Source organism: Musa acuminata, chromosome BXJ1-1 (assembly GCF_036884655.1).
Source record: "Musa acuminata AAA Group cultivar baxijiao chromosome BXJ1-1, Cavendish_Baxijiao_AAA, whole genome shotgun sequence".
Lineage (NCBI taxonomy): Eukaryota > Viridiplantae > Streptophyta > Magnoliopsida > Zingiberales > Musaceae > Musa > Musa acuminata.
The window spans coordinates 16,919,544-16,940,837 of NC_088327.1; the positions used below are offsets into that span (position 1 = coordinate 16,919,544).

The 21,294-nt window shown below is 43.5% G+C and overlaps 1 protein-coding gene across 3 annotated transcripts; it reads right to left on the bottom strand.

The window, feature by feature from the left end:
• Positions 1-1,427: 1,427 nt before the first annotated feature.
• Positions 1,428-20,979, bottom strand: LOC103998392 (formin-like protein 18). Of its 3 annotated transcripts, XM_018831247.2 has the most exons (18): positions 20,395-20,978; positions 19,000-19,700; positions 11,988-12,209; positions 10,174-11,915; positions 9,956-10,085; positions 9,110-9,181; positions 8,642-8,740; positions 8,444-8,485; positions 8,056-8,136; positions 7,924-7,974; positions 7,736-7,817; positions 4,674-4,768; positions 3,994-4,065; positions 3,804-3,920; positions 2,566-2,634; positions 2,403-2,469; positions 1,733-2,089; positions 1,428-1,641 (listed from the first exon to the last, which is right to left on the bottom strand). In XM_018831247.2, the coding sequence occupies exons 1-17, from the start codon at positions 20,465-20,467 to the stop codon at positions 1,929-1,931; spliced, it is 3,876 nt and encodes a 1,291-aa protein (XP_018686792.2). In that variant the 5' UTR covers positions 20,468-20,978; the 3' UTR covers positions 1,428-1,641; positions 1,733-1,928. The 3 variants fall into 3 exon arrangements, with proteins under 3 accessions (XP_018686792.2, XP_009418132.2, XP_018686795.2); XM_009419857.3 differs by lacking the exon at positions 19,000-19,700; XM_018831250.2 differs by lacking the exons at positions 1,428-1,641; positions 1,733-2,089; positions 2,403-2,469; positions 2,566-2,634; positions 4,674-4,768 and having other exon boundaries at positions 20,395-20,979.
• Positions 20,980-21,294: the final 315 nt, after the last annotated feature.

The window sequence follows — 21,294 nt, forward strand, 5'->3', positions numbered from 1 at the left end:
AATTATTTAGTTACCCGGGAACAAGTAGGAGCCCTCAGCGCTGACGTACACATACGAGCTTGGGCTCAAGAACAAGACACGGTCGTGGATATCCTCACCTCGACGGCCACCGCTGGCCTGCTTATTCCTTCCCGTTTCCAGCCTGAAGACATGGACTCCGCGGGTCATCTTCCCATCTGCAGTTCTGTTGTAATGGCACGCAACCAGCAGCAGTTCTCCGACCGATACAACCAAGTAGCTGGGATACCGAGTGCGCGGCACGCAGGACGGCATGGCGTACCATGCGGCAATCGTCCCCCTCCCCGTCGGGCCTGGGTCAACCTGGAGAATCTCCCAGTACTCGTTATCGCCGTATATCGCGTATAGCATCCGGTTGCCGTAGGGAACGATGTCGCGCATCCGGTTGCTCCTCCGGGAGACAAACTGAGGTCCAAGAAAGGGGAGTTCACGCTTTCCGTCCATGATTCGTCACCTTGGGCGCCAAGTTAAGTAAGTAATGTCCACCCCGCGTTTGAAGAGGATAGCCACGAAGTCGCGGTCGAGCGTGGGATCCGAGGATACTACAGCCTCCTCTATGTCATCGCCGACCTCATCGGCCCCCGGCATCAGAATATGAAACAGGAAACCCAGGAGGTAGGGGAGCCGAATATCCTCTCTGGTAAGGGGGTTTAAGAGCTTGATCAGACCGCAGTCCCCGCAGAGAATAAGCCAACCGAAGGAGGAGCCGACGCAGGACAAATTGGATGCGTTAGGTAGCGGGCGAACATTTCCGGCGGAGGCGGCGGTGAGGCGAAAGACGGATCGGATTTTTGGTTCGGAGGTGTAGAGGAGGAGGAAAGGGAGCTGAGTGGGGAGGTGATCGGGCCAGAGGGGGACGGCAGACCGCCACGACTTGCAGACGGCGCGCCTAAACGGAGATAGTCGTCGACGCTCGTCAAGAGTTGGGAGGTGAGCTTGACGAGCTGCGAGCGAAGCCCGTCCGACGTCGCTCTTCTTGGGACTTCGTCGGCCATCTCCCGATCTCGATCTCGATCTCGATCTACAACGTCACTTCCGCCCTTAATTCCTTTCTGTTGGAATCTTCTTGGTTAGTTACACGGCGGTTGTCGTTCAAACAGCACGCGATGCCACGCAACAGTTAACGAGGCGTCAGAGAGAGTGCGGGGAGGGGGGTAGAATTCGAACACGAGCGGTCAAGATGATATCCACGTCAGTATCTGGACGGCATTGAACGGTTCGATTATACTTTTGCATCTCTGTCAAAGCCAGAGTGAGCGCCGTTAGTTTTTGTGCTTCCCTGAAACAGAGCATGACGGCTGATGCACAAACAGCCGTTAATTGAGAGAGTCGAAGAGTCAGTTGAAAGTTCTAATTTACTACCTATCTATTTATATAAAATGCAAGCAACATGAATTAATCAAACTACATCAACCAAAATTTCTCCTTTTATATCATCATCATCTATGAAAAAAAACAAGAAAGAATATACATCTTGATAAGTGAACATCACGTAATCAGACTGTAACAAACAAAAACAAAAACCTCTACAGAGTATTCATACAGGTAGATGGGTTTGGGTTAGTCATCTGTACAAAGCCCCCCCCCAGTTGTGTTTCCAAGCTCCTCTCTCCTTATGGCAAGCTGCACAAGAAGATAAGAGAAGAGCTTAATGTATCGTAGTTCGGACGAGATCAACACAGATAATGATGCTAAAAGGTGGTAAAACGCTTACCGTATCAATAACAAGGACCTTCTTGAAAGCTTCTTGTTCTGGAGTTATCAATATCGACTAAGGTGTTTCCCTTTGCTTTACTCTATAATAGTATATGTCCCGTTAGGATCTTCTCTATCTGCTACCATTGGTTCCATGCATATGATAGAGAAGAATTCTTGCATAATCTAATGGTCAGAGGCGTTGGTGACATCAGTTATGGTGGTATACTCTGTGGCTCTTTCTTTGTATGACTGTTCTTCACTTTTTCTTGTTCCGCTTCTTTACGTGCCTTTTTCTTCTCCAACTCTAGCTGTTTGCAGTTCTCTTCATGGGCACGTGCAAACATCTTAACAAAGTTGAGAAGTGTTGAGACGACTGCAAAATGAAGAATAAAAATCACAGGTATTTTATAAGGATATGTACCCCAAAGCTCTCTAGCTGAGTTCGATATATAAAAGTAGTCAACCAATAATAATACAGCTAATATGCTGCACGCGAGCAAGCAAACATTTTGATGTGGCAAGGAATGCAAAATTATGCCATCTCACAAGCATGGGCATCTATAAACGCTTGTATGAAATAACATGAAAGAACTCGGGGATCATCTATGCAGGAAAGAGTCTGAAGCAAGCAGTTGATCATTTGTTGAATTTTCAAGCAGTAATTTCTTGGTTGGAATGACATGTACCTTGTTCAAATGGACACCTGGCAGGATCTTCTCCAAAATAAAGGGTTAATGCATCAGCATTTCTACCCTGTAGGTCGAGTTCAAAATTTTGTCAGAATCAGGATAGGTATAACAAGTGCTTTAAGACTGAAAAGTTATCAGCAGCAGTAACATCAAAGCATACCACATTGGAATAAAGTGAAGTTAGGGCCCTAACTTCAGCTTCAGAAACAACAAGAAACTCCTTCAAGGTCTGACAAAAACAGTGTAAGATATGGATCAAGAAGGAAAATACAAACAATATTTGTGTAAGTTATATATTGCATCAAAATTCCTACTGATAAATTCAGTAGCATCCAGAAAAACTGAGCATAACTACTTCAGGCTACTGGCTGACAAAGATACTCATCAACAAGACAACAACATTCCATGAATTATGAGTTTGATAAAGATATTTTTGTTTTTTGAGTAATTGACATTGGACCTTGTAAGGAATCCAGTTAGGCCTCAATTTTTTTACATGATGGTACTTCCTTGGTCAGAAACCTGAATTTGCCACTGTGAACAATTAGCATTTGTCAAAGGGAACTCAATTTACAGATATTTCAGCATCATTGTTCTACATCTTATGTGGCGAACTAACTAGATTTTCAATTGCCGATAGAAATAGTGTTGTACTTGAAAATTGCCATTGTGATTTACTGACAATTATATGCAGTTTTCTGGCCACTGACAAATGAATGTCAGCCATAAACAAAAAAGTCATGCATCATCAAGTAATTTGCTTGAATTCATTTGTCATAAGGTAGATCCAATTCTTTCCATCTTTTGCTTGCAAAAGATGACTAAGAGGTAGTCATGTAAAATACACAATATAAATCTGTTTAGATGTAAGATCCTCAATAAAATTTAGTCTTTGTGCAGACAAAATGAATGCTAAGATAAAAAATACTAACTAAATTTCTAAGTAAAATATCTCAAGACATCCATATGCAAGCAAACAATATAACATAAGTTATCAGAGAAACCACAAAAAAGGGAAACAAGCACATGTATGAAACAATTGCCAACTGACCTTTTTGTTGTTAAAAGGAAAAAGGAAACTCTAATTGTTGACATACTCACTTTAATAGTTGACAACTGACCTTTTTTGTTGTTACATTCATGAGATGATACTAACCCAGGTCTTCAGCTTATATTCAGGTTTAACCTAGTAAAACATTTACATATTTTTGTATAAAAGTTATTGCTCATAAATCCAATATGTTTGAGCCAATATATCTTGCATGATCAGGTATCAGAAATTGTAACAGATGGTATCTAAACAGAGACAAGAACTTAAGGAGCAATTGAAGCTAACGAAAGGTAATTAGAGGGAGATTAGCAAATGAACTGAAGGAGCTATATAATCATAAGCAATACCTTACAGAAAGTTTGTGAGACAGGGCCATCATTTTCAGATGCTGTTAATTCCTGTTCAACCTTCTCAAGGCCTTTGCTTATTGCTTGCATTTCTTCTGCCAAAGTTTTCAATTGTATCTGTAACAAAAAATTGTTTCACTAAGATTTTGAAGTCAAGGAACATAAAATATCAACGACCAACCAAATGTACCTTAGCTGCAACGTCCAAGCTAACAAGATCTTTAGGAAAATCAAGAAGCTCAGGAAGTTTGTCTGCAATAACCTGCAGGTTGACAAGGAAGAAAAATAAAAGATTGGAAGGTAACTATGATAACAGAATCCATTTGGGATAAGTTTAAGTTTTAGCAACACCAACAAGATAAACAAAAAACAAAGCAGGTAGAAACTCGTTCATCTGTATGAAAATGATATGTCAATTCTATTATGCAAGATCCCATAAAGAAGCTAAATATTCTGTTTCATTGTGGTAAGGGGAATTAGAGCAAAAGACAACCAGAAAACAGTACAGGAAGGTAAATTTTCAAGATACTTTTCAGTATATTTTATTAAACTAGAATCTGAATGTTATGCTTTCCAAAAAAAAAATTAATAATGTCTCACCAATAGTAAGCATCCAACTCAACTCACCCAATATTTTTAAAATACAAGTTTAGATTCTGATTTTACTGCAATATTTTAGGACCAAAGCACATATCTTTAAACTGGTTTGATATACAAAGACAAACTTTTATTAAATAACTGAATTTCTCAAATAAAATATTTAAATTTTTTATAATAATCTTAAATCATCAGACATATAATCAGTGAACCTAGAGTCAAGGCTATATATGCAATTTGCCCAAAAAAACCTCAGTTACGATAATAATCTACCTTGCATAAGTAATGCATGAGAGTCATCTTATTGTTACGTGCACGTGTATCAGAAAGTTTCAGAAGGCTATCCAACCTGAATCCAACAGCAGAACCTGAAAATATAGGGGTAGCATATACAGAAAACATGGCATTTATACCACGAATGCAAGAAATTAAATAATTTAAGAGGAAACATGAAATTTTTTTTTTGGTAGAGATGGATTAGCTCACAATTAAAAAGCATCAGATGGTATCTAATTAAGTATTTTGTCAAGCATTACAAAAAAAATAAGTAACAAGAAATCTAAAGACACCCTCAGAATTGAGATTAATGAAAGGGAATTTTTTTTTATTTCTTGCAGTGAAACCATGATCTAAGTACTGTGTATCATCTAAATTCAAAATTGGAAGAACAGGCATGAGTGCCTCCACCGCAACCACCAGATCATGCATAGCTCTATCTGGTTTAAGGCCTTAGCCTTGACCAATGAGAGTCATATGGGATTTTAACCACCCTAATCAGCCCCCTCTTTTTAACTCTCCTGATACATCGCTCATTCCATATGGTGATGGATCTTTCTCTTATAGCAATGTCAAAGAAGGTGCTGGCTTCCATATTAACAGAGACTAGTTGACAAATCATTTGCAAAGACTGCTCAACTTATAAATCCAAGTGACCCTCTGCAAGCTGAATGTTTGGCTCTAAGACACGCATTGCTGAAGCTTCAACACGGCAATCTGATAAATATTCGGATCAAATCTGACTCACTCACAATGTTTAACATACTTTCAGAAGGCTGCATTTCACCATGGTGCTTGAGGAATGTTTGCCTAGACATTTTGTATTGAGCCAACATTGTTAAGCTCACTAAATGGTTACACATGCCTAGGAACCTCAACAATAAAGCTCATCTCCGGGCTAATTTTGCTAGAGTTTATAACTATGATGTTTTCTGGAGAGCTAATTCACCTCTTAAGAGTCTGTATGCTTAATTCCAGAATCATTATAATATTTCCTTTTTCGAAAAAGAATAATTTAAAAATCATACAAAACTATGGAAGATAATTGGCAAAACCAGTTGCACAGATGACCGATAGAAAAATTTTAGCTAAAGTAAGGTTGTGAATGAACATTGATGATTGATTAACAGATTCCAGAAAAGTGTTGCTTTCCCCAGTCCCATGATCTCGTGGTGTGACTATTTCTGAGATTGTTTTACAAAATTTAATAGTATATGAAGACGACATTAAGTGTCAACACCAACCATGAAAAATGATGTCTACAATCTACATCTTATCTGCAATCTGGGTTTGGCCTTAGAGAAGATTAAATTCTAGTGCTATCAGTAATTTAGATGAACCCAAGTGGTCAGCATTTTGTGCCTCATTAGTCACAATATTGGCATACAATTGTCAGATGAAATTGTAGCTTAACCACAAAGAACAACATACCAAAGCAACTCAAATAGATTCCATGGACATAATTCTAATTTGTCTCATCTTGTTATATAATTATAAATATTTCTCCTTCAAAAATTTACTTATAGTCGAAACTCCAAACAGGTAATGAATGCTTCCTTACAGTGATTGAAAGAGGCGCTCGGGCGAGGCGAGGTGAGGCCCGAGCGCCTCGCTAATGTCCCAGGCGGCGCGCTTCAAACAGGTGCCGCCTGGGCGCTCGCCCGAGCCCAGGCGCTGGGCGCTTCGGGCGAGCGCCTAGGTAAACCAAGTGACCGAACCAGGATTTTAGGTATGGTTCGGTACTGGTTCGGTTGTTAGTTGGTTCAATCGAAACAACTAAACCGATATAACCCTTACCCAACCCTAACCCGCTGCCGCTACCGCTCCCGATCTCGCTGCTCGTCGCTCCTGCTCGCGCCTCCCGCGAGCCCTCCCACTGCTCGCGACTCCCGCGAGCCCTCCCGCTGCTCGCGCCTCCCGCGAGCCCTCCCGCGAGCCTTCCCTCTGCTCACGACTCCCACTGCTCGCGCCTCCCGCGAGACCTCCAACTGCTCGCGACTCCCGCGAGCCCTCCCGCTGCTCGCGCCTCCCGCGAGCCTTCCCTCTGCTCGCGACTCCCTGCTCGCGCCTCCCTGCTCGCGCCTCCCGCGAGCCCTCCCAACTGTTCACGCCTCCCGCGAGCCTTCCCTCTGCTCGCGACTAGAATTTTTATTTAAAATAGCATATTTTTATTTAAAATTTTAAATTATTATATTTATTAATTATATTATATATTTTTATATTTTAGCGCCTCGCTTTGCTCAGGCGAGTGCCTGGGCGAGCGCCTAGCGCCTCGGGCGTTTTTGGACCTTGGTGCCTAGCGCTTTTTAAATCACTGCTTCCTTATATCATGGCCCTTCATCCAAGTGATAAAACTGACCAATTGATTTCATATGAAGTTCATGTTCCTTAATGAGGCTCAGACTATGTAGTTTCAATGTGATTGGAAAATCACCACTCAAGAGATGACAAAAATGAATATACAATTTTTTAGCTAACAAAGTTTCCTGGTACCTAATCTTGGGAGAAAAATGAGAAAGAAATATGTGATAATTTATGTACTTACCAAACAAGATAAACACTTATGCATGAGCAGGCTTCATCACCTTTTAATGATTTAAGTCCATCCCACATATTAAGTGGTGTAGGGATCCAGGTGAATCAGAGAGAAATCTGTAGTTCTTGATATTTTGAAAGTTTAAATTAGAATTTTCATAGGTACAGTATCCTACAAGAGACAAAAGGTCAACATCAGCACCATGCAAGGTCAAGGTTGCTCCATGTGATGGGCATAAATTGATGCATCATCTGTGTCACACGATCCAACCTGATGGGATAACCTATTGACTTTGTTGAGCCTAAACCTCTGGCCCAAAATGCTGAAGTCCAATTTAACAATAGTACAACTTCAGACCGGCTAATCTAAGTCTTAACACATTTCTGATGTGAGACTAAATCGAGGGTGTTACGATGTGTCTCCAAACATTTGCCATTAATGTGTGTTCCATATTTGAGATAATTACTTGTATAATAAAATTAAAGATGATTCTAAATAACCGTTGTTTGTAATTTTGACTCACCCCTGGCAGTTCCTTGGTTTAATGCATTTCCCAAAGAAAGAATCGTCTGCATGATTCTTTTCAATTTAACCGAACTTCTGATCTGAGAATAGAAGTGATAAATGGTAAGCAATAAAATCTCAGGACCAACTAGTGTAGTTCCTAGACAGTTAATCTGTCAATTGAAAATTAGCGAAAAAGGGACTTGCCTCTTGTGCAGTCGAATTGACAATGTTCAGGTTACCCTTGAGGTCAGCAACCTATAAGAGGAAATACAAAGAAAATAATTCCAATTAACATCCTCAGTTTCAAACAAAGAAAAAAACAAGAGATGATCAAACCTGGGATCGGAACTGGATTTTGAAAGAGAAAACTCTTAGCTTGGATTCCACTCGCGGAACTTTCATTAGCTCCAAGAAATACTGGTTAATTCAGGGGAAAGAGAAACAAGCAAAAAAATTGTACATCAGAAACTGTTTCAGATGTACATGACAATGCAACTCCTACCTTCAACAATTACATGCAAGTCAAGAATCAATAAGGCTTCAAATTCAAACTTCTGAATGTTTACATAACAGAAAACTTGACTTAGGAGAAATTTGTCGAAGACAAACAAAACTTTTGATGTTTGTCGCAATTAAACTACTAATTTATATGGAAAATCTGTGTCAACATGATTTCAATGTCCACTGAAATAAACTGCAGCAGCAACAAATTGAACTTATTTACCTGCTCACATTTCCCTAAGTTTTCTTTATCTCCATTGTATCCCTGAAAATTATAAAAACAAAAACAGGTAACATCTGAAACATAAGAAGCAAAGAAATGGCAAAATGTATCATCACTTAAGAAAAAAATCAAGCAAAACCAGTAAATGCCAAAATGATCCATATTGAAGAACTGAGGTGCTTCACAACAGATAATTACCTTGAGTAGTTCCATTTCCTCCTTTGTTGGGCAAAACTTTATGAGGTTATCAATCTGATCAACATCTAGCATGGAATCATCTAGGGCAAGTACTGAACTCTGTGAAACAAAACCAGAGAACAACCAGAAGGATGATCACTTAGTGTCACAATCCAGGATCAAACTAATGAATAATAGTAATGGAACATTCATGCCTTCAGATATTACTGTCTCAATACTCAAGCCATCGAAATTCAATAATACAAAATACCAAGTCACAATCTGGTCTCATTTTTAAAAAAAGCAGCTTTACGAGCGTCAACTTGTCTCACATGGTTAAGTGACTAAATAGTTGACAGAAGTAAATAAGATGGAAATCTGCACTTCACATAGGACAAAGATATCTCAAAAGTAAGACTTGATGAAAAAGGTAAGCTCCAAACTTTAAAGTAACAGCTGCGATGAATTCAATTGCTGACACCTACTTACCATTAGATCATTTAGTGGCATCTTAACCTTTGTAAGCATGATTTCGCAATTATTAGCTCGTCTAAGATCAATCTGCAAGCACAAGTAATCTGAATAAATCATAGACCACGTTTAAGTCTGTAATATATTGCATTAAAAGCGCTCATATGCCCTCATATTTAATCTTTGCAAGAATGCCACAGTTAGTTACTTAAAAAACATAAAATAATGCACTTTAAATGATGTATTTTCAATATCTAGTGTTATTCTCTTGTTATAATCACATTTTCCACACATAATTTACTGAAAAGTAACTAGGATTGAAGATTGCATGTGCTGACAGCACCAACCTCTGCTAAAATCATACAGGTTTAGCAGCATGATATCTGCACAAAGGTATTTTAGCACAGTGCAGGTATGCAAATTGCCAGCGCAATGCTGTCAAGGAATGTCATTAAAACTGTGAGCAATAACCAACGGTTGTTCCAAACAATTTAGCTTTTGTTTTGGACAAAACATTAACTTAAAAAAGATGTATCAAGTTCCTTGCCTAAATTACAAGTAGAATTTCAATAAGAACTTGATGAATTGAATTTATTATCACATAACCATATATACAGGATGCCACTTGTCTTCATGGTAGCATCAAAGAATGCAATACCAAGCAGCAGCCTTCTACTGGAGCCAAGGTAGATTAGAGAACAATTGGAAATATGGCAAAACAATTCTTTATAGGAGCTCTCGTGAACAATGCATTGGATTAGCAAGAAAATTGAAGCTACTAGATAAACTGTGATACAAATGGGGTTCCATATCAGTAAAATCCACACATTTGTATGCCTAAACTTACAAGTAGCAGGTGTTTACCAGGTGAACTTTCTCAGATTTTGGACCCATGGAACGCCCACTTGACTTGGAACCTGAACCTCGATGGTCAGAGTTTGGAACTACTGCTGAAAAGAGACTCTCTAGTTCAGACATGTCAAACTCAGGAGCCCTAGAACAAAAAGAATTGCAACGAGTTAAAGAAAAGCCAAAAAAATTAGTAAAACTTTCACACTCGATGAGAATAGATTGCTAATTACTTCGAGAATTCATCAAGATTTTGCGACTCAGCCCATAGGCTTCCTTGCACTGCTCTTGTTACTTTAATCCAATGCAATGGCTTTAAATTAGCCTTTTTGGATGATAATTGATTAAGCTGCATATTCCTAGAATTTGTCATCCGTGCCAAACCGCGTCCTCTCCCACCTGATAGAGAGCTCATGCCATTCGGGGGCGGCGGAGGTATAACCTCAGAGGCAGTTCCCCTGCCTCCAGAAGAGTTAAGAGCAGTAACGTTCTTCATGGAACTTGGAGGTAGTGGAGGAGGTGGTACAGGCGGCGCAGATGATGATTTGGTAGTAATATCACCAGAATGTTTTGATGAAATCTGAGGTGGTGGAGGTGGAGGTGGCGCTCGAGTTGCAGATACAGGACCAGTACCAGGATAAGGGCATGGAGGAGGTGGAGGGGGAGGAATAACAGCTGTATCATCTGTTTTTCTCAAGGGCAGAAGGTTAGTATGAGGACTGAGGGAGGGCATCGAGGGTGGTGGAGGGGGACTAGGTACTGACTTGCTTGTTATGCTACTTGAGAGTGCCTGACATGCATCTGTAGCAGAAGCAGGTTTTTCCAAGTTAGCAGAGGTAGGGGCCAGTGATGTTCCTTTAAAGGGAGGAGGAGGTGGAGGAGGAATTGAAATTGATTTATCATTAGACTGTGAAGGAATTCCACAATGAGAAGGTAGGGAAGGGATGAAAGTATGTGATGCTGAAGTTGAAAACTTCCAAGCAGGTGATGAAGGGACTTCTGGAATTGAGCTTCCAATTGTCCTAGATTGAGGTTCCAGTGGTGCTGGTGGTTTGAGAGTTGTTTCTGCATCAGTTGTAGCAGCAGGACGAGGAGGAGGTGGCGGTGGCAGTGATGGTGTTGGCGGCAACCGTGGTGGTGGTGGTGGTGGCGGCGGCAATGATGGTGGTGGTGATGGTGGCAATGGTGGTGGTGGTGGAAGAGGAGGAGGAGGACATATACCAGCAGGAACTGGCGAAGTTTTTTTTCCGTAGCTAGCTGAAGATGTCAATTGCGATCCTGATGATGACAGGCCATGTGCTGTTTCCAAAGAAATATTGGATCCAAAAGCTGAACTGGTTGAAAGGGATGAAGCTAACTTTGTTGAGTGAGTAACTTCAGAGCTATCAGGTTCAGCATGGTCATGCAGCAGAGCCATAATTCCAAGAGCTGAAGGTGCACTATGATATCTTGAAACAGTTACATGGGAACCTGACACAGAATTAGAAGAAAACACAGGAGTCGATCGAGATGCTGGGATTCGTTGGGATATTATTTTAATCTGGGAAGGTTGATGTGATGAGATCTGCAGACCATGAAGTTCAGTATTTTGGTTCTTTGTAACTGAATCAGAACTTCTATTAAGTGGAAAAGGCAGATTCTTAGGAGAAGAGGGTAATGGTTTCTTGTTTCTATCATTGGTTTCACCAGATTGGACTTTCTCATGAAGGACATCAGTACTTGACTTTGTTAGCATAACATCAGCTTCTAATTTCTGTGGAGAAACTGCATCCAACTTCTCTTGCAAATTCTTTGATGAAGTTATCTGCTGAAGAACCTTCGTCGCAGCATCCGCTTTTGTTTCTAGCCAATCCAAATTGTTGAACATTTCTTGTACTTTGGCAAATGCTTCAACTGGAAGTCCCTCTTTTTCCTCACCACTTGTAAATTCTAACAATGTTAGTGAATTAGCTGCATCCATCTCTGAAAGAATTACCTTCCCACAGAAAAAAGAGTATCAGTACAAATTTGGAGGACTAATTCATTGAAGAATAGAAAGAGAACAGACCTCAACTCTGAAATCCTTTAGAAACCTATCTTTGGAATCCCACAAGATATCAATTGCATCACGATCTAACATCAAAATGTTAGACCTAATGAAGGCTGTATTGAACATCACCCTGAACATCATCACTTCACGTTCTAGATCCTCATCCAAGCTGATGCACTCAAGTACAACATCTCCTTGAATATGGCAATGAATATCGATTTTAACAAGTTCACAATCTTCCTGTATTTGTCAACAGAAATGATCAAAATATTGAAACAGGATCTTGTAGAAGCTGGGAAATGGCATTTGAAGACAAGTTTTACACACATTAAACTCCTTTAAATTATACCGTTCAATAAAAAAGCAAGGTCTGCATTCATTAGAATCTCAACTTCTTGTTTTAATGGTAATAATTGGTTACAAGTCACAGCATGCCCATCATCTTCACTGTCATTGAAATTAATTTAAGCATGTCATATTGTCACGAACGATCGTCGCGCACCCGCAACAACTCCATTCAACGAACCGTTCGTCGCTCTCATCTACATGTACAGCTACTTGGCAGCCTGTTTTGCCATGGATTTGAGTCATTTTGCTTGTAAAAATGTAAGTTCGAATAAGTTGCAGCACTACAAAGCGACCGCTCACCGAACCGAGCAAAACTGCCCCAAAACAGCTCTGTTTTCGTGTGCCACGGGCTGTTTTCTGCAGCCCGCCTCCGCTCACCAAAACGTCAGCCATCTCAGCCCCTTTGAACCCCCCGGGTGGCACAGGGCTGGATGGGGCTTCAGTATAGTGTCGGGCGTTGAACAACCTTTCGCAAGTTCGCACATTACCTTGACGGGAACTTGTTGTCGCGCCCGGCACCCGGTGAGCAGCTGTTTGTGGACTTGCAGTTGTTCGTTCAACCCTCTAAAGTCCTTGTTTTCCCCCCTCTTCCTCTTTTCTCTTGTGCACACAAGGTGCTCGCTGAATTGCTTGTAAAGCTTCCCCTTTTCGCGAGACGTCAGGACTTGTTCGTCGCTCGTTCTTTCGAACTAATCAACTTTCTCTTTTACAGGTCCTTTGGGACCTGCAAGAGGTTGCAAGTGGGCTGATCTTTGCGGAGCAATATCGCAAGGGCGAAGCGCGACTTAGGCGACGCAAGCTAAGTTCGCGACTTTGCTGTAAGGGTGCCTCGCGACTTAGGCAACGCAAGCTAAGTTCGCGTCTTGGCCGCAAGGGTGCCTCATGCCTTAGGCAATTCCAGCTAAGGCCGTGACATTGTGGTATCAAAGCGGGCAAGCACTTCGAGCGAGCAGCGAAGGAACTTCGCAACTTCGCCATGGCAAAGCATCATGGCAAATCAAGCAAGATGGGGCAAGCCGGACCCTTGCCCCAAGCAGCCGCAGGTGGGCTGCATGTGCACACTCGCTCTCAGGCTATTGAAGCCGCTCAAGAGGAGCGCGGCAGCGAACATGATGAGCGAGAAGTTGGCTACTCTCCGCAAGCGGAGGAGGCGCAATCTAGAGCGCCAACTAGGAAAAAGAGTCACAAGGAGAGATTCACAACAGCGGAAACCCACCTAGATGTTCTTAAAGCGAGCGTGGAGGAACTTTACCATGGCCAACAAAGGCTTGTTGGGGTAGAGAGCTCGCAAGAGGAAGCGGAGTCCAGGATCGACAAGGTCGAGGCCCTAGTCGACCGACTGTCAGATGACACCAAAGACTCCGTGCAACACCTGCAGGAAGTTGTGGCGGAACTCACTTCAAGGGTGGCCATGCTCACAAGAGCACTAAATGCGGGAGGAAGCAACACCCGCGTTGCACCACCACAAAATTTGAGGGCACTCGAGCCTCATGGATATGGAGGGGCCAGAGATGCCAAAGAACTCGAGAACTTTCTGTTCGACATGGAACAATACTTTTGAGCTACGAGAGATTCTGAAGATACCAAAGTTTCTATAGCAACAATGTATCTGAACGAAGATGTGAAACTTTGGTGGCGAACCCGTTGGGAGGAGATCCAATAAGGTCGATGTCGGGTTGACACATGAGAGAACTTGAAGCGAGAGTTGAGAACTCAGTTCCTACCCGAGAACACAGAGTTCGTCGCAAGAAGGAAGTTGAGACAACTCCGCCAGAGTACCACCATTCGAGACTATGTGAAACAATTTTCTGCACTAATGCTGGACATACAGGACATGTCCGAGAAGGACAAGTTGTTCAGCTTCCTCGATGGTTTGAAGCCATGGGCTCAACAGGAACTAAATCGAATGAATGTCACCGATGTGATCGGGGCAATTGCTGCTGCAGAAAGGCTCACCGACTTTGTTTCCTCCGAAGACCCAGGGAGAAGGAAACAATCTTCAGGCAATCGCCCTCCAAAACATTCTCGAGGGAAGGAGCTCGGGGGCAAACAAAAGAAGAAGAGTTCCCACACAGGGCCAAACCCGAAAGGCAAGGCCTCAAAACCTGAAGGATGCTTCTTGTGCGGAGGATCGCACATGGTGAGGGAATGCCCACAAAAACAGGCACTCAATGCTTTGACGACTTCCATCCACCCCCCCCCCCCCCCCCCCCCCCGATCGGACAAGGGCAAAGCTGTTGTTCTTAGTTTGAGCAGTTCTGAATCCAGCAGCGACGACGAGGAGTCGTAAGGACCCCGGATGGGAGCAATGTGTTTGTTGAACACCATACGGGGTCAAGTGGGGGAGAACATGAAGACAAAGCTACAAAAAGCAGGAAGTAGTGAGCTGATGTATGTGGACATCAAACTAAATGGCCAAACGACCAGTGCAATGGTGGACACGGGTGCTACCCACAACTACATAGCCGATCGAGAAGCAAAGCGACTTGGGTTGATCTTGGAGAAGAGCCCAAGCCGAATGAAGGCGGTGAACTCGGAGGCCAGGCAAATCTCCGGGTTGGCGAAGGGAGTTCCCATCAAAATCGGGACATGGAGCGAGAACACCAACATGATAGCAGTGCCAGTGGACGACTTCCAAGTGATTCTTGGAATGGAGTTCATGCACGCGGCGAAGTTGGTGCGAATGTCGTTCTTGAACTCCCTGTGTATAATGGGAGGTGACGACCCCTGCGTGGTTCCTGTCTCTCAGAGAGGAACCAAGGAGCCCCAACACATATCGGCATTACAACTCAAGAAAGGGGTGCGAAAAGGTGAATTAACATTCGTGGCTGCTATGAAGCTAGAGCCACTCGACGAGAAGGTCATTCAAGAACCTGCTGTGGTGGCGAACATCCTGAAAGAGTTCAATGACATTATGCCACCCAAGTTGCCGAAGACTCTTCCACCACGCAGAGGCGTGGATCACAGCATCGAGCTGGATTCAGGAGTGAAACCTCTAGCGAGACCACCCTACCGCATGTCCCCGCCAGAGTTGGCAGAACTCAGAAAGCAGTTAGGTGAACTGCTAAGCGGTGGTCTCATCCGTAGCTCTAAAGCACCTTTCGGAGCTCCAGTTCTCTTCCAGAAGAAACAAGATGGGAGCCTCCGACTATGCGTCGATTACTGAGCCCTTAACAAAGTGACAATGAAGAACAAGTATCCCATCCCGCTTATCGCAGACTTGTTCGACCAGTTGGGCAAAGCCAAGTATTTCTCGAAACTCGACCTTCGGTCGGGGTATTGGCAGGTGCGCATTGCTGAAGGCGACGAAGCGAAGACTACCTGTGTGACCAGGTATGGAGCGTTTGAGTTCTTGGTGATGCCTTTCGGCTTAACCAACGCTCCGGCCACGTTCTGCACTCTCATGAACCAACTATTCAAGGAGTATTTGGACAAGTTCGTGGTTGTCTACTTAGACGATATCGTCGTATACAGCCAAACGCTCGAGGAGCATGTTCGGCACCTTCGGACAATTTTCAAGGTTCTCAGGGAGAACACTTTGTTCGTAAAAAGGGAGAAATGCTACTTCGCCCAAACGGAGATCTTATTCTTGGGGCATCGAATCGGTAATAGTTCCATTCGCATGGACAAATCAAAAGTGCAAGCGGTTGCGAAATGGCGAACTCCAAAGAATGTGCCAGAGTTGAGATCCTTCCTTGGTTTCATCAACTACTATCGACGCTTCATAGCGGAGTACTCGAAGCGTGCAACTCCACTGACGGAGTTACTGAAGGAGCAGCCTTGGAAGTGGTCGGACAAATGTGAAATAGCATTCCAAGATCTGAAGGCTGCTGTTATGAAAGAACCAGTGCTCAAATTGCCAGACTATGGGGAGCCTTTTGAAGTCCAAACAAATGCTTCGGACTTCGCTATTGGGGGAGTACTCATGCAGGAAGGTCATCCGGTGGCCTACGAAAGCAGCAAGCTCAACGAGACCGAGCGGCGGTATCCAGTGCACGAGACGGAGATGACAGCGGTGATCCACTGTCTACGAGTTTGGCGACACTACCTTCTCGGATCGTGATTTGTGCTGAGGACAGACAACATCGCTCTGAGCTATTTCCAAACACAGAAGAAACTTTCCCCAAATCAAGCACGGTGGCAGGACTTCTTGGCTGAATTTGATATGGCAATGGAGTATAAGCCTGGGAAGGCAAATGTCGTGGCCGATGCATTGAGTCGGAAAGTGGAGCACGTGAATGCCGTACAATTGGAGGGCGGAGGTCAAGCAAGTCAATTGCACTCCAACTTCCTTTCCAGGATCAGGGATGGACTGTATGGTGACCCCCAGGCAGTTCTCCTGATGCAGCTCATCAAAGAAGGCAAGGCACGACGATTTTGGGTCCAGGAGGGACTCATGTACACAAAAGGGAATCGGGTTTATGTTCCTCGAGTGGACAATTTGAGGCGTGAACTCTTAAGAGAGTGTCACGATTCCCTTTGGGCTGGACACCTAGGTATTCATCGAACGTTGGCTCTCGTGGAGAGAGCCTTCTACTAGCCGAAGATGGGGACTGATGTGGAGGAATATGTTCGAACATGCCTCACTTGCCAACAAGACAAGGCGGAGCAACGAAAGCCAGTGGGACTTTTAGAGTCGTTGCCCGTACCAGAAAGGTCGTGGGAGAGCATTTCCTTAGACTTCATATCGAGCTTGCCACTAGTAGGGAGACTCGGATCGATACTCGTGGTAGTCGATCGATTTTCAAAGTATGTAACTTTCATTGCTGCTCCCCTACACTGTTCAGCAGAGGAGGCGGCTAAGCTGATGATGAAGGATGTGGTAAAGTATTGGGGAGTCCCGCACAATATCATCAGGAATCGGGATGCTCGGTTCCTGGGACGATTCTGGACCGAGTTATTCAAACTGTTGGGATCCAAGTTATACTTCTCCATAAGTCTCCACCCCCAGACGGATGGCCAAACTGAGAGGATAAACTCGCTCCTGGAGCAATATCGTCGGCACTACGTGAGTGCCAACCAACGAGATTGGGTGAAGCTGTTGGACATTGCCCAATTCTCCTACAACTTGCAGCGGAGCTCTGCATCCAACAAGAGCCCCTTCGGGATCATTACCGGACAACAACCGTCAACTCCTCACACCATGGCAATTGGGTATACTGGGAGTAGTCCGTCAGCCTACCACTTCGCAAAGGAGTGGCACCGAAATGCAGATATTGCACGGGCTTACTTGGAGAAGACGGCAAAATGGATAAAGAAGTGGGCAAACTTGGGAAGGCGACCGCAAGAGTTCAAGGTTGGCGATTTGGTGTTGGTAAAGCTCCAACCAGCATCACTCCAATTCTTTAGGAACAAAGTCCATAAAGGATTGGTGCGCAAGTATGAAGGGCTCTTCCCAATTATCAGCAGGGTAGGCAACGTCTCTTACAAGTTGCAGCTGTCGGCGTGGTTCAAAATTCACAACGTTCTTCACGCCAGCAACCTAAAAGCCTACCACTCGGATCCGCAAGATGCTTCCCGAAGTGTTCCAACTCAGCTACCTCCCATCACAGCCTCCTACGAGAAGCGAGTTGAAACTATTCTGACGGACTGCAAGATAAAGCTACCCAATGGAGCTGAGCAAACATAGTACTTCGTGAAGTGGCGAAAACTTCCCCGAATTGAAGCCAGTTGGGAGCCTGAAGACGCCCAACAACATGAAGAAGCAATCATCAACAACTACAAACAAGCGTCGACGAGGGCGTCGGCAGTTTAAGTGGGGGAGAATGTCACGAACGATCGTCGCGCACCCGCAACAACTCCGTTCAACGAACCGTTCGTCGCTCTCATCTACATGTACAGCTACTTGGCAGTCTGTTTTGCCTTGGTTTTGAGTCATTTTGCATGTAAAAATATAAGTTCGAACAAGTTGCAGCACTACAAAGCGACCGCTCACCGAATCGAGCAAAATAGCCCCAAAACAGCCCAAAACAACTCCGTTTTCGTGTGCCGCAGGCTGTTTTCTGCAGCCCGCCTCCGCTCACCAAAACATCAGCCATCTCAGCCCCTTTGAACCCCTCAGGTGACACAGGGCTGGATGGGGCTTCGGTATAGTGTCGGGCGTTGAACAACCTTTCTCAAGTTCGCACGTTACCTTGACGAGAACTTGTTGTCGCGCCCGGCACCCGATGAGAAACTGTTTGCAAACTTGCAGTTGTTCGTTCAACCCTCTAAAGTCCTTGTTTTCCTCCCTCTCCCTCTTTTCTCTTGTGCACACAAGGTGCTCGCTGAATTGCTTGTGAAGCTTCCCCTTTTCGCGAGATGTCGGGACTTGTCCGTCGCTCGTTCTTTCGAACTAATCAACTTTCTCTTTTACAGGTCCTTCGGGACCTGCGAGAGGTTGCAAGTGGGCTGATCTTTGCGGAGCAATATCGCAAGGGTGAAACGCGACTTAGGCGACGCAAGCTAAGTTCGCGTCTTTGCTATAAGGGTGCCTCGCGACTTAGGCAACGCAAGCTAAGTTCGCATCTTGGCCGCAAGGGTACCTCACGCCTTAGGTAATTCCAGCTAAGGCCATGACAATATAGTAACAGTTAGTGTAAACCATAAAAGAAAAGATACAAACAGAAAAGGACAAAAGTTTATAAAACATCTTTGGACATTTTAAGAAACACCTAATTTCAAAGAGGACATAGAATATTACCTGCTTGTAAAACCGAACAAGTTTGCCCTTCTTTGGTGTTGAGAATAGAACTTTTGGAGTCCGATCAGAAGCAATAAAAGGATCCTGTCCATAAATTCGAAATATTGGCCTGCACCCACCTGTTCCATCAAAGTCAGGGATAAACCTAAGGATTATACAGTCCAGAGTAAGGGCCCGATCAAGTGGAGGCCATTGAGCACCAACATTTCTCCTTGATATATAATGCAAGTATCTCAGTTGGGAAGGCAGTGGATTCAGTGGTGACAAAAAGTGCAGGAGCTCATGAGGGGCTTGCTTGTAGATCATGTCCAATGTCCGCTGTTCGCCTGCATACTGCTTGCGGTAAACTAGAAGCGCTGCCAGCATAAAAGCTAGAACCGGCCAGCCACCTCGCTCACAGTGCATCAACAAGAGATTCTGCTGACCCAGTGAGAGCCAACTCTCGCTTGACCTCAAGAAATGGTGAATCATTTCCATCGTGAGAAGCGGACATCCTTCATACTGCCTTGGATAATCCATCACAGTCATGTCATGCTCTGACAATATACTGGAAATCTGGCTTTGAGTCTCTCCCTCCCGGAAGTTAAACACCATGAAGGAGGCATCAGGGAAATTGTCCCGAAGCTGTGCCACAATGCCTCCAATGTAGACCTTATATTCATCTTGTTCCGATACATCAGTCGTGAAGCAGCAGTCAAACACTGCAAAACCATTTAATAGAAGCTGATTTCTCCCAAGCAAAATTTATCAGACATAACTACTCCATTTAAGCCCGTATCATATGCACCAAGGTTTTGTTTAGAAAGGGGATGGTTCTTATATAGAATTAGATGCTGAAACTGGCAACTGAAACTGACTTAAACAAGGGAAACTTGGGTACATCATCAAAATAGATGCTGCATGGCGATTTCACCAAGACATTGATGTTTATAGGCTCTACAATACAACTAAAAATTATTTCATCAAACACAGTTATTTGATCTCCTTTCACAGGTTAGGGATACTTTCTGATCAAAATTTAGAGAAAACGTAGCACCAAATGAAGAATTTGCTATAAGTGGACAGATTCAAGTCCTTCGAGGTAATGCGTTAAGTGCAAATGGATGCACTTCTCGATTAGTGAACTGAAAACTGCAGAGTTCGTATCACATGAAACAACGACGAGCGTCAAGTTGGCAACCGCGAGCTCCATTGCAACACCACGACATCAAACACGAAATGACAAATTACAAAGTATGATAAAGATTCAACCTTTAGTCATGAATCGCAAGTCACAAGTCACGGACAAATCACACAAACTATTGTCAGAAGGTCCAGAAAGATCTACTCGATTGTGCAGCATTGTCAAAAAAGAAGCGTTTGAAGAGATCAAGAGGTCAGGACTCAGGAGCATACCATAGACTCTCTCGGAAATCTCCAGCAGCCCATCGGGTGGCTTGCGGTAAAAGAACTTCCGAAACAGCGCCATCGTCAAGATCCAGCCGAATCAAACGGAAACACCGATGCCACCAAACAATCGGGCAAGATCAAGAAACCCTAGGCGAAAGGGTAGAGCTCATGGCAGCTCTCTCTCTCTCTCTCTCTCTCTCTCGCCCCTACCTGACGATCTTGGAAACATTTGGAGAGATGGGAGGGGCAAAGGGGGAAAGCACCATCAAAATCTTATCTTTGGAGCAGAGGGAGTGTGGATTCGGAAATAGAGCATGGATTTTGCTGCAACTTTAAGGAATCGCTTGCGCCTTTTTTTTGTGTTTGTTTTTTTCTCCCGCTCCTATTACTTTAATCCCTCTCCTTTTGTGGATATGGAGAAAACAAAAAAATAATAATAATAATAATAATCTTTTGCGAGTAATCAACACCTAATAATCACACTTTTAGGAGGAAGGAATCGTTGGTGGATTAAAAACGTCGGGAGGAAGAAGGAGATCTGGGATTCAGCGACCCGCCCGTATCCCTTCCTTTTGCCTATGCTGCAGAGATGACGTGTGGAATTCTTCTTCTTCTTCTTCTTCTTCTTCTTTGTTCTCATGTGATGCTGTTGATATTTGTACGCACCATTTTTCCTACTCTCCTCCACTTCTTTTCTTTCTTTTTTCTTTTTTTTTTTTTTTTTTTTTTGAGAGAGAGAGAGAGGTGCTGTTAAATATGACTACAACCAAAAATTAAATTGTTTCCTAAAGAAATTAAAAACCTATTCTAGCACTGATACGAGTAAGTTAATGGTTAAAACTTAAGATAAAAGAAAATTGTGAAAGTGATCATTATTCATCCGTCTAATTCTAAGTTTAGCATATA